Source organism: Phacochoerus africanus, chromosome 2 (genome assembly GCF_016906955.1).
Source record: "Phacochoerus africanus isolate WHEZ1 chromosome 2, ROS_Pafr_v1, whole genome shotgun sequence".
NCBI lineage: Eukaryota > Metazoa > Chordata > Mammalia > Artiodactyla > Suidae > Phacochoerus > Phacochoerus africanus.
The window spans coordinates 265,549,358-265,564,774 of NC_062545.1; the positions used below are offsets into that span (position 1 = coordinate 265,549,358).

Here is a 15,417-nt window from a genome sequence, read left to right on the forward strand (position 1 = left end):
CTCACTTAATCGATTGGTGACCTTGGGTTTGGTTATTCTCAGCATCCATTGCTGTTACATGGAATCATGCTATTTGCAGACATATCTTGTCTGTAGGGTCCTTAAGAAGCTAGGCACATCATAAGCACTTAGCAAATTGTAGCCCCATGGAGACTCTAAAACTTGACTCTCCATTTTCTATTCTGCATAGGACAATACTTGGTATGAAGACAGAAAAATCAAGCCCATCCATATTCTCTCTCTCAACACCACACCCTAGGTCACACTCAGTCTCCTCTTCACTACTGAGCAATTATACAGTCACCTCTTTGCACATGGTGATGATGGAATAAAAGTACCACATCTGTATTATTCCGCTCTGTTCCCATTGCAGCTCCTGGATGTCATTAGGATCTCTGGTTCTCCGGCAGGATATCTGTGAGATCATGGGCTAAGTCTGACCCAGCAGCTTTCAGTGAGAAGCCTGTGCTTGGTGGGAGGGGCAATTGTCTGGTCCCTCCTTATATCACCCAGAAACTGAGTCAATTAATAACACCCAGCAACTCCCTGGTCTGGAGCAAGAATCTACCAACAGATTGTTACACAATATCAAGTTCCTATCCCAAGCATATTTTAACATTTAACTTTTCACATTTAACATTTGACTTTAGCTTTTCTACCCCCCAATAAAAAGTGGTGGATTCTTTCTCTAGTGAAAATATGATCCGAAAATCAAACTTTGAAGGAGTTCCTGTTGTTACTTAGTGGATTATGGACCTAAGTATCCATTAGGGTGTGGGTTTGATCCTTGGCCTCACTCATTGGGTTAAGGATCCAATGTTACTGTGAGCTCTGGTGTAGGCCACAGACCCTACTTGCATCCATAGTTTTTGTGGCTGTGGATTAGGTGGGCAGCTGCAGCTCAGATTTGACCCTTGGCCTTAGAAATCCCATATGATACAGGTGAAGCCCTTAAAAGCAAGCAAAAGAAAGAGAAAGAAAGAAAGAGAGAGAGAGAGAAAAAAGAAAGAAAGAGAGAGAGAAAAAAAAAAGAAAGAGAGAGAGAAATAAAAGAAAGAAAGAAAGAAAGAAAGAAATAGAAAGAAAGAATAGAAAGAAAAAGAAAGAAAGAAAGAAAGAAAGAAAGAAAGAAAGAAAGAAAGAAAGAAAGAAAGAAAGAAAGAAAGAAAGAAAGAAAGAAAGAAAAGAAAAGAAAAAGAAAAGAAAAAAGGAAGTAAGGAAATCAGGCTATGAAGCAGCCTCTATTATGGCATATCTACGTGAGACTGTTTAAGTGATTTCACTACTCCTGTTGGTAATACAGAGGGAAAAAACACAGTATTCTCTACTTGCTAGACACAAAGTTTGATGGATTGAAATTGAAGGCATACAAAAGACATTGGCAAAATGAAGGGATGCAGGAATATGAGTATGGAAAGTTATCTGAGCAGAAGCACTCCTTCAAATCCTGAAATAATTCTTCTTAGGGTCCTGTGACCTTTGTCTAACTAAAGAGAGGGAGGAACAATAGGGTCATAGGAGCAAAGATTCCAAAATAATTTTAATAGCATGGGAGGGAATTGTGACTACAGCAGTTACTAACTCTATAATTATGCTAGTTTTTTACTCCTGAGTATGTAGTTAATTAAGTTTTGTTTGTTTTCTTTTTTTTCCATATGCAATTTATTTTTTCATATATATATATATATATTTCCCCCCCTATGATAAAGCATGGTGACCCAGTTACACATGAATGTATATGTTCTTTTTTTCTCACATTACGTGTTCCATCATAAGTGACTAGACAGAGTTTCCAGTGCTACACAGCAGGATCCCATTGCTTGTTTTCATTTTTTTTTACAGCCACATCTAGAAGTTCCCAGTCTAGGGATCAAATCCAAGCTGCATCTGTAACCTATGTTGCCACTTGTGGCAGCGCTGGATCCTTAATCCACTGAATAAGGGCTGGGGTCAATCTTACATCCTCCCAGAGACAAAGTCAAGGGTCCTTAACCCTCTGAGGAACAAGAGAAACTCTTCCCTTGTTGGACTTTTGAAAAATTCAGTGAGGCAATAATGCAAAAAAGTATTTGTCTGCCATAGCATTAATTAACTGTGAATCATTATCAGTCTGAAGATCTACATTGGGAAATGGTTCTGGTCAATCAGGTAACTGAATTCTAATAGACATACCAATACTTCAGTATCTCTCACTCTCAGACCCTATCTCAGATCTCAGTTGTCTTCCTACTTATGAATATCCAGATCTGAGCCATCTTGGAAGATGAAATGTAGAGAGATGGATGGAGGTACATGAACTGAAGTAAGGTTTCTTTCTAGGCAAGATGATAAACATTCATTAAGACAAATTCCACCAGGGCACTTACTCCAGTGATAGCATATGAGCTCAGAAACTCATCTGAAGAGTGTGAGAGCTCAGATAAGTTAACATAAATGTTAGCCGCTTCTGGTCTTTTAGGCTGACTACGTCATAATAGTGTTTTATGAAATTTCTGAACTTTATGCTATTTTGAGGGCAGATGATGTAGATCCTCTCATAAAAATATTCTGTGCAATTTTTGTTGTTTATTTATGGAGGAAATTGTTCTTAGATATTAATGCCTAATGAATTAAAGTCCTTTTTGTTAACTCTATGAATTAGTGATGTTGGCATCTTCACATTATAGAGGGACAACCTGAGGCCAAAAAAGATTTTACATCACAAGACATAAGGCAAGAGAATGGTGGGACCAAATCATAATGAATCAGGCTTCAGTTTCACAAGTATAGTCAGTCTTTAGTCAGCTGTGCTCTTGAGGGTTAGTAATGTGAGGAAAGAGGTCCCATAGGTCCTACTTAATCTTGTATGTCCAATTAATAGCTTAGTGTCAGAATAATGGTTGATTAAAAAGAAAAAAAAATAGCTCTGGTTTTCATTGAAAGGAATCATGTTGAGTGTTGAGGGTATGCCACTTGCTTTGTTAACACTAGGTGATATAAGAAATGCAGGCAGTTTTTTTTTTTCTCCAGAAGAAAGTGAGAGACCCTAGTGTGGTGGCCACCATTGTGACTTCAATGCTTCTGAATTTTCCCACTCTAGTCCTTCCCCAACAGAGAGGAGAGGAGCGAGAGGAGAGGAGAATGAGGAGGGAGAATCAGAGCAGCGTGTCCAAGTTCCTCCTTCTGGGACTCCCCATCCATCCAGAGCAGCAGGGCTTGTTCTTTGCCCTCTTCCTGGGCATGTACCTGACCACAGTGCTGGGGAACCTGCTCATCATCCTGCTCATCAGGCTGGACCCTCGCCTCCACACCCCCATGTACTTCTTCCTCAGCCACTTGGCCCTCACAGACATCTCCTTTTCCTCTGTAACTGTCCCTAAGATGCTGATGAACATGCAGACACAGGATCAATCCATTCCCTATGCAGGGTGTGTGACACAGACATATTTTTTCTTACATTTTGCTTGCATTGATAATCTTCTTCTTGCAGTGATGGCCTATGACAGGTATGTGGCTGTTTGTCACCCTCTACACTATGCAATTTTCATGAGAGAAGGGCTGTGTATTTTTCTGTTGGCTGGATCCTGGTTCCTCTCCTGTGTCAGTGCCCTGACCCACACCCTCCTCCTGGTTCAACTGTCCTTTTGTGCTGACAACATCATCCTCCACTTCTTCTGTGACCTTGTCCCTCTGCTTCAGTTGTCCTGCTCAGACACCTCTCTCAATGAGCTGGTCATATTCACTACAGGGGCTGCAGTTGTCATTTTTCCATTGAGTGGCATCCTGGTCTCTTATAGCCACATTGAGCTTTCTATCCTGAGGGTCCCCTCTACTAAAGGAATCTGCAAAGCCTTGTCCACCTGTGGCTCCCACCTCTCTGTGGTGTCTCTATTCTATGGAACAATAATGGCAGTGTACTTTTCCTCCTCATCAGACCAGTCCCATGACACAGACATCATTGCTTCCATAATGTACACAGTGGTCACCCCCATGCTGAACCCTTTCATCTACAGCCTGAGAAACAGAGACATGAAACTGGCCCTGGGGATTCTTTTCAGAAACCATATTTTTTTTCCAAGTGAGAATCACCTAACCATGGTCTTATTTAACTCAATACCCTTGTTAAAAAAGCCTTAAAAATTGTGTGTTGAGCAACCATGTTTCTAGTGCTTTTCTGACTGTCCTTTAAACAGTCATTGTTATTGGATCAACATCTTTCAATTTATTCATATCTCTTGTCCATTTACTCCTCCATAACCCTAAATGAGACATTATCCACCACACATGTTCAACTCATATTCTTCAAACCACAAATCTTCTTTGTGTGTGTATGTAAATGTCTTTAAATTTATTTTTAAAGTGGGTTATATAATTATTACATTTTGTATTTTACAGCTTTTTAAAGTGTGAGTGTATATTTTAAGTCTTATTAAGGTCATATATTGGGCATTGATTTTTAAATTTTTAGTTTTTTAATTAATTAGTTCATTGGAAATATAGTTGACTCTTCTTGGGGCTACTCATGCAAGCAGAGCATCAGGACATGCTCTTTGCCCTGTTCCTGGGCATGTACCTGACCATGGTGCTGGGGATCCTACACATAATCCTGCTCATCATCCTGGACCCTCGCCTCCACACCCCCATGTACTTCCTCCTCAGCCACTTGCCCCTCACAGGCATCTCTTTTTCATCTGTCATTGCCACTAAGATGCTGATGGACATGTAGACTCAGAATCAATCTATCCCCTATGCCAATATATTTTACCCTCATTTTTTGATTGTCTTGACAATTTCCTTCTCACAGTGATAGCTTATGACAGGTGTGTGACCCTTTGTCAGCCTCTCCACTGCAGCACCATCATGAAGCAGGAACTGTGTGTCTGCTTAGTAGCTGGGTCCTGGTTAGTCTGTTGTACCCACACCCTGCTGCATACCCTCCACTTGGTCCAGCTGATCTTCTTTGTGGATAATATCATCTCCCACTTCTGTGACCTCATTTCCCTCTTGAAGTTAAGCTATTAAGATCCTTCCCTCAATGAGCTGGTCATCTTTACTGTCGGAGGAATGCTTTTCATCCTGCCTTTGAGTAGTTTCCTGGGCTGGTATATTCATATGGGAACCACAGTTCTGAGTGTCTCTTCCACCAAGAGTCCCTTTAAAGTTTCTTCCACCTATGGCTCCCATCTCTGTGGTGTCTTTATACTGAGGGACACTTGCTAGTGTTTCCTTGTTCACCTCATCATGGGACTCCAATGACAAAACATACTTGCTTCTGTCATGTATCCAATAGTTACTCCCATGCTTAACCCCTTCATATAGCCTCAGGAACAGAGACAGAAAATGGGCCTTAGATATACTTGTTAATAGAGCTACCTTCTTGAAGTGACAATCTCTAAATACTCTTAATTCAGTCATGAACACAGTGAGATGTATCTCCTATAATTATCATACAGTTGGCAATTCTGTAAATTTAAATGATTATTCATTCAGCTGTCATACATAGTGTTAAACATATGTCAATAAGGTCCAGTTTGTTAATTTAATTGTTAAATATTCTTCATCTTTAATTTGTTTTTGCTTCATCACCTCTTCAACTACATGTGAAAAGTCCTATGTGCATTATGCAACATAATTATGATTGTGATTTTCTCTTTTTCTCCTTTTTGATATGTCAGTTTTTGATTATATATTTTCATACTATATTATTGAGAACACACCAATTTAGTCTCATTTTCTTCTCCTTGTGGATGGATTCTTCTCTATAAGATGTGCTTAAATTGGCTTGCATTGGCTTCAAGCTGATTGTGAACTTCTCTTTTCAGCTCCAAAGTTAATGACACCACACTGGTGAATTGAAATCAGCCATGATGGGCATAATTACACTATGGAGATTGGCAAATGCTATAAAGTACTGCTCTCATGTGATAGGGAGCATTTTCTTACTCATTGATCAGCACACCATTGCCTTTATAGTGAGATGAGGTTTCTTTTTAGCCATGGCTCCTACCCTCACATCTCATTTACATCCTCTGATATTAGTTTAGATATACCAGGGTTTTTTGTTATTTTTACATGTATTTCTTTTCCAACACTTTAAAATTTCTTATGTCCTTATATCTGAAAATTGTTAGTTATTAACAGTGTAGAGTTGGCTTTCACTCTTTTTATGTAGGTTAACAATAATTGCATTTATAGAAAATTTGATCTACCAACATCTAATATAATAAGAATGTATTCAGATTTATATTTTCCATGTTTCTATATGTATTATAATTGACACAACTGATTTAATATTTATTCTCACTTCTCTTTATAATTTGTTATACCATATCCCCTCCATCAACATATTAATCATTCATTATTATTATTTTGTTATTCTTTTCTGTGCTTTATGTGGAGATTATGACTGTTTTTTCATTAAAAAGTGTATTGTAGAATTTACTACCTAACATGAAATTTACTATTTTAACCACTTGAGGTGTATTATTAGGTGGCATTTAGAATGTTCATCACTGCTATTATATTCTAGGGCTTCAAAAGGGAACTATGGAACATCATGCAGTTGAGTACTTCACAGCTATGAAAAAATAATGGCAGAGATACCTGTGAATTAATATGGAGGGATTTCCAAGATGTATTATTAAATGGAAAAAAGCAATGCATAAAAGATCATCTATAGCATGCTACTTCCTATGTGAAAAAGAAGGGAAAATAATATATACATATATATTCCCATTAAGAAGGAGAAACACATGAGGAATCAATCTGAAACTAATGAGACTGCTACCTACAGGGGTTGGTATGGGAATAGGATAGAAAAAATGGAGAAATGTGTATATTTATTTGTAAATTTTTGACTATGTTATTTTCACCACTAAAAAATAAAAAGGTGATGGAAAATAAAGCAAACTAAAAGAAAAAAAATGAACTGTATTTCAAGTTAATACCATAATTATACTAAAGGGGACAATAAAGTAATTAATTATTGAACCCTGAATTTATTTCTATAAGCTAGCCTCACAATAATGAAAGCACATTTTTTTTGGTAAGCAAATTTTTGGAGCTGAAGTTAGTTTGTTATTACCAGTGGTTTCAGTTCAAGATTCTGAAATTACATATATTCAAATATTTAGTAAATAAGAAACATTTATTGAAAAAGGGACTGACTCCTCACCAGGGGAATTGTGTGATGTACATAGAAAATGAGAGGCTAGAAAGAACCCTATTATGTTGAGCTAGAATTGAAAATAACCATTTTGAATTCATGGGTTGTAATGTGTATAAACAGATTGAAATTATATATCAATATCTGTCTGGTTCCCATTTCCCATTCTTTCTGTCCCACCCCACTCCTGACCCATCTCTCATGGGTAAACATTCCTTCAGTTTACTTGTTTTAGTTTTTACATCCTGTGTTTTTTTTTTTTTAATATATGTTTCCTGGCTGTATTCTCTGAGATCATTTAGAATCATTGTATGCTATAAACACACACAATGCAAAATTTGATTTTTGAGTATCAGTCTCCTCTAACAGGAACTAAAGTGACTTAGAAAAATGGCAGATTCTAAGGCTGGGGCCAGGGCACAACAAGACCAGGGAACATTTGCTGAGTTAGAAAACAAAAAGTGCTCAATGAATCATGAGGACCCAGGAGCCAGCTGGAAGAGGCTCCCATTGACCAAATGTGGAATAATTAGAGCTTCAAAATGAATAATGTCAGTAATGGGTTTCAGCTCAGATAATAGAAATTCATGAGTCTGTGATGATATAAATAAATCAATGAAAAATCAAATGCTTGTGGAGTAAAGGGATGTTTCTTCCCATAGTGGAAGAGAGCTAATCAACATAGGGGAAATAATAAAATTGGAAAATTACCACTGGCCATCATATTTGCAAGAGTTTGTTCAATATAAGAATCATCAATGACTCTTAGATGTAGTGGAAATTGTATTAAGAAAAGTGCTGTGGTTATGCAACTCAAAATATCTACCAAAATAATACTTTGTAAACTACAAAAGTTAAAATTGTACCTTGCTGTAGAGAACCTGGGAGAGAGCACCTTAACTAGTTGAACAAGGATGAGATCACTAGAAACTGGAAAAAAAAAGTTTTTTTTTTTTTTTCTTTTTAGGGCTATAGCTGAAGCATATGGAAATTCCAAGGCTAGGGGTAGAATTGGAGCTGTAGCTGCCAGCCTACAATACAGCTTGCAGAAACGAGAGATCCTTCACCCAGTGAGTGAGACCAGGGATCCTAGTCAGGTTCGTAACCTGCTAAGCCACAAAGGGAACTTCAAAGAACACAAATTCTTAAGAAAGCTGTTCAATTTTTGAAAATAATTGAGAATATAAAGCTTATGTTTTGTATAAATGAGGAAACATGACTAAAGCCCTTGTCCTAGGACCCAAAGGTTCATAATTTTTTTTCAGCATTGTGAATGTTATTGGACTATTCTTGCATCAATAAGCTTTACTGACTTTATTGAAATATAATTTTAAGGGTCTATGGAGTTCTCATCATGACTCAGTGGTTAAACCCGACTAGCATCCCTGAGGATGCAGATTCAATCCCTTGCCATCCTCATTGGGATAAGGATCTGGCATTGCTATGAGTTGTGGTATAGGTGGCAGACAACAGCTTGGATCCCACATCGCTGTGGCTTAGGCCAGCTGTTGTAGCTCTGATTTGACCCCTAGCTTGGGAAGCTCCATATGTGTAGTCCTAAAAAAAAAAAAAAAAGAAAAAAGAAACATAATTTTCAGGGTCGGGACAGCTCAGTCAGTAGAGCATCACAATTTTAAGCTGACAGTCAAGGGTTCAAGTCCCTGCTAATGTGCTATGGGAAATAAAGTATACAAACAATATTACTTTAGTTTCAGGTGTATTATGTGGTGACTTGACACGTTCATACATTATGAAATAATTACAGTTATTAATCTAGTAACTATCTGTCCACAAACCTTTTATAGTATTATTGATCATGTTGTCAATTAAATCTCCAGTGTTTCTTTATTATATACCTGGAGATCTTTTTTCTCTTCATCCACATCATGTTTTTCATCCCTTTCCCCCAGACACCATGCCCTCTGGCAACCACTGGTTCCTTCTCTGTATTTATGAGTCTGTTTTCATTTTGTTTTCTTGATTTGTTGTTTTGATTTTTAGACTCCATAAATAAGTGAGATATCATGATATTTAACATTGTCTCTCTGCCTTATTTCACAGAGCATAATACATTTTAGATCCACCCATGTTGTTGGAACATGGCTGTGAACTGTTAGATGCACTTGATTAGCTCCCTTAATGCCATGTTGTTGCCAAAAAAGGTGGCAAGCATTTTTAATCCCCATAATAAGATGGCACAGACAGTTGTTTTCATTGTTGGGAATTCACTTTCATTTGCTTGTGTGTGTATATCCACTTTCCCAGCACCATTTACTGAAGAGACTACCCTTTCCCCAATGTGTGTTTTTTGCTCCTTTATCAAAAGTAAGTTTAGCATATATGTGTCAGTTTATTTCTGGGTTCAATATTCTGTTCCATTTTTTAATTTGTGTATTTTAATGCCAGTAACATACAGTGCTTATTTCTAAAAGTTCGTATTATAGTTTGCAATCAGGAAGTGTGATGCCTAGGGGTTTGTCCATTTTTCTCAAGATGGCTTTGGCTTTTGTGGGTCTTTTGTGGTTTAATATGGATGGAATAAATGATGATCATGGGATGTTAGCTCCAAAAAATTTCAGGTTAGGTGGTGTGGGATCTGAAGTGATGGTCCTACTCTGTTTAGTCCTTTCTGCAGTGTACAGTGTGGCAGATTTCATTGTGGGTTCTTCATAGTTGAAGGGTATTCATGGCCACTCCTTTTCCTCCTGAGCAGGCAGAAGGGAGCCCAATGTGTCACTGATATTAGAGACATCTTATGGTACTCAGCCCCTTTGGCCCCTGCACTGGATCCACCTCAAGAGGAATGCAAGAAATTGGGCATTCCTTAACCAGATTTGGGGTGTGTTCCCTGGGGTCTCAGTTCTCTTGGCAAATGCAGATCTTCCCTGTTCATTGTTTTCCTTCTTGTAAACAGGTGGGGAAGTGCTAAATATCCTCAGGCCATGGAGGCAAAATAGATGAGTCCTTGGGTAGTAGCCTGGGCCTGCAGAGATCAGAACAAGGTGGGAACCATCACTTGGCCTGAATGTGTACATTGATGTGAAGACTAGGAAAAAGAGACAGAGAAAATGTGTGTTTATGTTGCTCCTATAACCTTGTGTTTTTAGTGACTGATTCACACACTGACCTACGTGGTGCCACCAGCCTCAAGTGGCTCTAACATGAAAATTAAAAACTGACCTGAAATTAAAATTTGAGTTCCTCACTTGTACTAACTACATTTCAAGTCTCCAGTAGTCACAGGAAACTTGTGCTGCTGTATTGGACAATTTAGCTATAAAGCATTTCCATGGTTGTGGAAATTCCTATTGTACAGTGCTAATAATAGACCATGGAAGCTGGAAATCTGCAATACATGTGTGTGTGTGCTTGGGTTGCTTTGAGTATGTTGCTTCTATTTATGTTATTTGTGTGTTGTTTTTTTTTTTTTTGTCTTTTTGCTATTTCTTGGGCTGCTCCCGTGGCATATGGAGGTTCCCAGGCTAGGAGTCCAATCAGAGCTGGAGCCACGGGCCTACACCAGAGCCACAGCAATGCGGGATCCAAGCCATGTCTGCAACCTACACCACAGCTCATACCAATGCCCAATCGTTAACCCACTGAGCAAGGGCAGGGACCGAACCCGCAACGTCATGGTTCCTAGTCAGATTCGTTAACCACTGCGCCACGACGGGAACTCCCTGTGTGTTGGGTTTGACCACACATGTTTCTTAGTGTGTGTTGTGGAGTTTCTGTTTCTGTGAGTGTGTGTGGTTTGTGAATTGTGTAAGTGACCGGATGTCAGTTTTGCATATTTTTTAAAACAGCTTGTGAGGTGAAATTGATAGACAAAATCTGCCTTTATGTAATGTATATAATTTGAGGAGTTTGGACATGTGCACACACTTGTGAAGCTACCACCACAATCAAGGTCATCAACATAGCTGTCTCCTGTCAAAATTTCCTTGTGTCTTTTTTATGTGGTAAGTAAACTTAATATGAGATCTTCTCTTTTGAAGAAAATTTTGGTGCATAGTGTAGTCTTTCTGATTCTAGGCATATGCTGTAAAGCACGTCTCTAGAACTAATTGATCTTGAATAACTGAAACTTTATTTCAACTAAATACCATATTGCATTTCTCCTTCCCCCTAGCCCTTGGAGACTGCCATTTATTCTACTCTTCTATGAGTTTCTCAAAGTGAAATTATGCAGTAGGACTGGCTTATTTCACTTAGCATAATATTCCCTATTTCATCCATCTTGTCAGAAATGGCAGGATTTCCATTTTTTAAGTGAAAATTATTGTGTGTATGTGCCACATTTACCCATTCATCTTTCAATGAACATGGGACTTGTTTCCATAGCTTATCTATTGTTCACAGAGCTGCAATGAAAATGGGAGAGTAGATATATCTCTGAGATCCTGATTCCAGTTCTTTCTGGTCTACACCCAAAAGTGGGATTACTGTATCATGTGGTAGTTCTATTTTTAATGTCTAGGGAAATCTCCATACAGTTTTCCATAATGGCCACACCATTTTACATCATCACCAACAGTGTAGAAGTGTTCTTTATTCCATTTTTTATAAATTGAGGTTGACAAAATATTCCATTTTAAGTTTAAAATTTTTTTTTGTCATTTGTCCTTTTAGGACCACAGCCACAGCATAAGGATGTTCCCAGGCCAGGGGTATAAGCAGAGCTGTAGCTTCCAGCCTATGCCAGAGCCACAGCAATGCCAGATGCAAGCCATATCTGTGAACTATACCACAGCTCACAGCAATGCCAGATCCTTAACCCACTTTGCAAGGCCATGGATCAAACCTGCAATCTCATGGTTCCTAGTCAGATTCATTTCCATTGCACAAGAATGGGAATTCCAAAAGATTCTATTTTAAAATTTAAGTAAGTTGGTATGAATCCAAACAAACCTCACTTCTGAATAGGATGAGTTTGGGTTACAGAGGGCCAAAACAACTCCTGGCGTTTGGTTTTTGGGTCACTGCATGTCATGCTGAGTGTCTGTTTCTGTGTATAACACACTTAGAATCTCCTTCTCCTCTCCTTGGATGGCTGTAGAGCAGAGAGAGCCACGTGAGGGCCTGGGAAATATGTGTATGCATTTTACCTGGTCAGACAGCCTCACAGCCTGAGTCTTCCTTTGTCTCAGCTCTAGACATAAACAGGCAGCAAAGAAAGTCCTCTTTATGTTAAGTTGGCAGTGCTTTATCCAGATGGTTTGAAGGCTGCTGAACTTTTTGCAAAGTTCTTCATTGATGTTTAATGATATCCACATTTCCACTCTGGGGAACAGAATGGGGTCAATTTTAAAACTTTGTCTAGTTAATGAGATGACTGAATTCTGATATAGGTCCTTGGTCAACAGCATCTGTAATATCTTGGCTCTCAGGTAACCTCATCAGGAAGATTATCATGTCCCTTCCATTTCCTGTATGCTCAGAACTGAGCCATTTTAAAGTCCTGCTGATGGAAGGGGAGAGATAGAGAGACAATGGCAAATATGAAAGAAGATATTTCTTGGAAAAATTTTAAAAAATGCAATGAGTCAAATGCTGTGGACCTACAAATCTTCAAGTGGCACCTGTGGTCAAGGCCACTTGATGTGAGAGCATGTCCTTAGAAGTAAACACACATTTTATGGTAGGTACCTGATCTTTCTTGATGGCCTCCTATATCTGTGTCAACTTTAGTACATGATGTCTGCTTACTCATCCTGCACAAAATAATGAGCTGATTAATTTTGGGGTCACTCTCCTGTTGATTGCTATTTATAGTCAGTATATATTAACTCATGATATATTTTCTAAATTAAAAAAAATTATTGTGAAAAATGTCACAAAATGTAACATTTCAATAATTATTGTGTACATTTCTGTGGAAATAAGTAATTCATGTTGTTGTACAACTGTCACCACCAACCACTTCCAGAATTTTTTAATCTTTGCAAATGGAAACTCTGTACTCACTGAACAATAACTCCTCATTATCCTCCACATACCAGCCCCTGGCAGTCAGCCTTCCATTTTTTTTGTCTTTATTAATTTGATTATTCTAGGAGTCTCATATGAATGGAATCTTATGGTATTTACAATTTTGTGATTGCATGATTTTTCTTAGCATACTGCCTTCAAGGTTCATTCATGTTGTGGCTGTATCAGGATTTCTTTCATGTTTAAGGCTGAATACTATTCCACTCTGTGTATAGACCAAATTTTATTTATTCCATCATTTGCTAAAAGTCATCAGATATTTCAATCTTGTGACTACTGTGAATAATGCTGTTTCAAATTTGGGTGTATAAATATATTTTGGCCCCTGCTCTCAATTATTCTGGGTATATGAGCAGAAGTAAATTTCCTTAATCATATGAATATTCTATTAAATTTTTAAGGAACTTTCCTAATGTTTCTCTTTTCCTTTCTTCCTCCCTCCCTCCTTCCATCAACCTTATTTCCTACCTCCTTCCTTCACTTATTCCTCTTTTTCTTTCTTTCCTTCTTTCTTCTGTCTTTATATTGTATTTCTTACATTCATTCTAATGATAAAATAAGATTTTATTCCAATCACTTTATCTTGTGCATAGTACATTAATCTTATGAACAACATTTTAAGTGGTGTGTGTGAGTGTGTGTGTGTTTGTGTGTGTTAGACAGACACAAGAACATAAGCAATCTGACAATAGATCCATGGAAGGTTCTGTGTCTTATTTATTACTCCCTCCATATCAGGATGTCTCCACTTTGTAAAAAAGAGAATGAGTAGTTCCTTATTTCCACTGAAGGGTTTGATTGAAATCATATACTTTCTCCACAAGACTGTGTCATAGTTCAGATAAATCACATTGCATTCCTCTCACCAGACTGGATGAGGGAGGCATCAGTGTGTGAGTGCAGTGCAGTGAGATCTGTCTGTACACTGACACAGTCACTCTGAGAAATCAGCTGATCATGTGGTAACTGCAATGCTCAGTACTTCTAAGTTCCAGAATTTCTGATGTCTCTTCATTGCCAAATGAGATTAAAGTGGCATGAGGAGGGAGAACCAGAGCAGCATGTCTGAGTTTTTCCTCCTGAGGCTCCCCAATCGACAAGAGCAATGGGGCATGTTCTTTGCCCTGTTCCTGGGCATGTACCTGACCACAGTGCTGGGAAACCTGCTCATGATACTGCTTGTCAGGCTGGACCCTGGCCTCCACACCCCCATGTACTTCTTCCTCTGCCATTTGGACCTCACACAGGTTTCCTATTCATCTGTCACTCTCAGTAAGATGCTGATGAACCTGCGGACTCAGGATGAATCAATTAACTATGCAGAGTGTTTAACACAGATGTATTTTTTCTTACTTTTTGCTTGCATTGATAATCTTCTTGCAGTGATGGCCTATGACAGCTATGTGGCTATTTATCACCCTCCATGCTATGCCATCATCATGAGAGAAGAGCTGTGTCTTTGCTTTTCAGCTGGATCCTGGCTCCCCTCCTGGGTCAGTGCCCTGACCCACACCCTTCTCCTGGCTCGACAATCCTTCTGTGCTGACAACATCATCTCCCACTTCTGTGACCTTGCTTCCCTGCTTAACCTGTCCTGCTCAGATGCCTCTCTCTTGAGCTGGTCATATTCACTCTAGTGCCTGCAGTTTTCATTTTTCCACTGAGTTGCATCCTGGTCTCTTATGGTCACATTGGGGTCTCCATCATGAGGATCCCCTCTACAAAAAGGATCTGCAAAGCCTTGTCCACCTATGACTCCCACCTCTCTGTGGTGTCTCTATTCTATGGGAAAATTAAGGCTGTGTACTTTTCCTCCTCATCAGGCCAGTCCCATTATAAAGACATCATTGTTCCTTGTTGTACACGGTGGTCACCCCCATGCTGAACACTTTCATCTACAACTTGTGAAACAGACACATGACTTTGGCTCTGCAGATACTTTTCAGAAACAGTAACCTTTTTGCTAAGTGAGAATCACCTAACCACATTCTTATTTACTCACTGACCTTGTTAGTAAAGCCTTTAAAAGTTGTGTGTTGTTCACACATGTCTCTAGCACTTTCCTCCCTGTCCTTTAAATAGTTATTTTTATTGGAGCAATCTATTTCCCTTTAGTCCTATCTCTTGTGAATTTATTTTTCCATAACCCTAAATATGATGTTTCTCATAACACATATTCAACCTGTGATCTTCAATGCACCAAACTCCTTTGTGTATATGTGTAAATATGTTTAAATTTTATTTTTAATATGTTGTATAATTATTCCATTTGGCTTTTTTTT

The 15,417-nt window shown here is 38.5% G+C and overlaps 2 protein-coding genes across 2 annotated transcripts; both read left to right on the plus strand.

Moving 5' to 3' along the window:
* Positions 1-3,120: 3,120 nt before the first annotated feature.
* Positions 3,121-5,001, plus strand: LOC125120906 (olfactory receptor 1J4-like). Its single transcript, XM_047769279.1, has 2 exons — positions 3,121-4,057; positions 4,784-5,001. Exons 1-2 carry the CDS (start codon positions 3,121-3,123, stop codon positions 4,999-5,001), a joined length of 1,155 nt encoding a protein of 384 aa, XP_047625235.1.
* Positions 5,002-14,172: 9,171 nt separating this feature from the next.
* On the plus strand, positions 14,173-14,772 carry LOC125120907 (olfactory receptor 1J2-like). Its single transcript, XM_047769280.1, has one exon. The coding sequence runs from the start codon at positions 14,173-14,175 to the stop codon at positions 14,770-14,772; it is 600 nt and encodes a 199-aa protein (XP_047625236.1).
* The last annotated feature ends 645 nt before the right edge of the window (positions 14,773-15,417 follow it).

Bases quoted from the DNA above. Each gene is read 5' to 3' on its own strand.
- LOC125120906 (XM_047769279.1), top strand. From the start codon at position 3,121: ATGAGGAGGGAGAATCAGAGCAGCGTGTCCAAGTTCCTCCTTCTGGGA. The intron at 4,058-4,783 runs GTGAGAATCACC...TCCTTCTCACAG, and splicing joins AAACCATATTTTTTTTCCAA to TGATAGCTTATGACAGGTGT.
- LOC125120907 (XM_047769280.1), top strand. From the start codon at position 14,173: ATGAGGAGGGAGAACCAGAGCAGCATGTCTGAGTTTTTCCTCCTGAGG.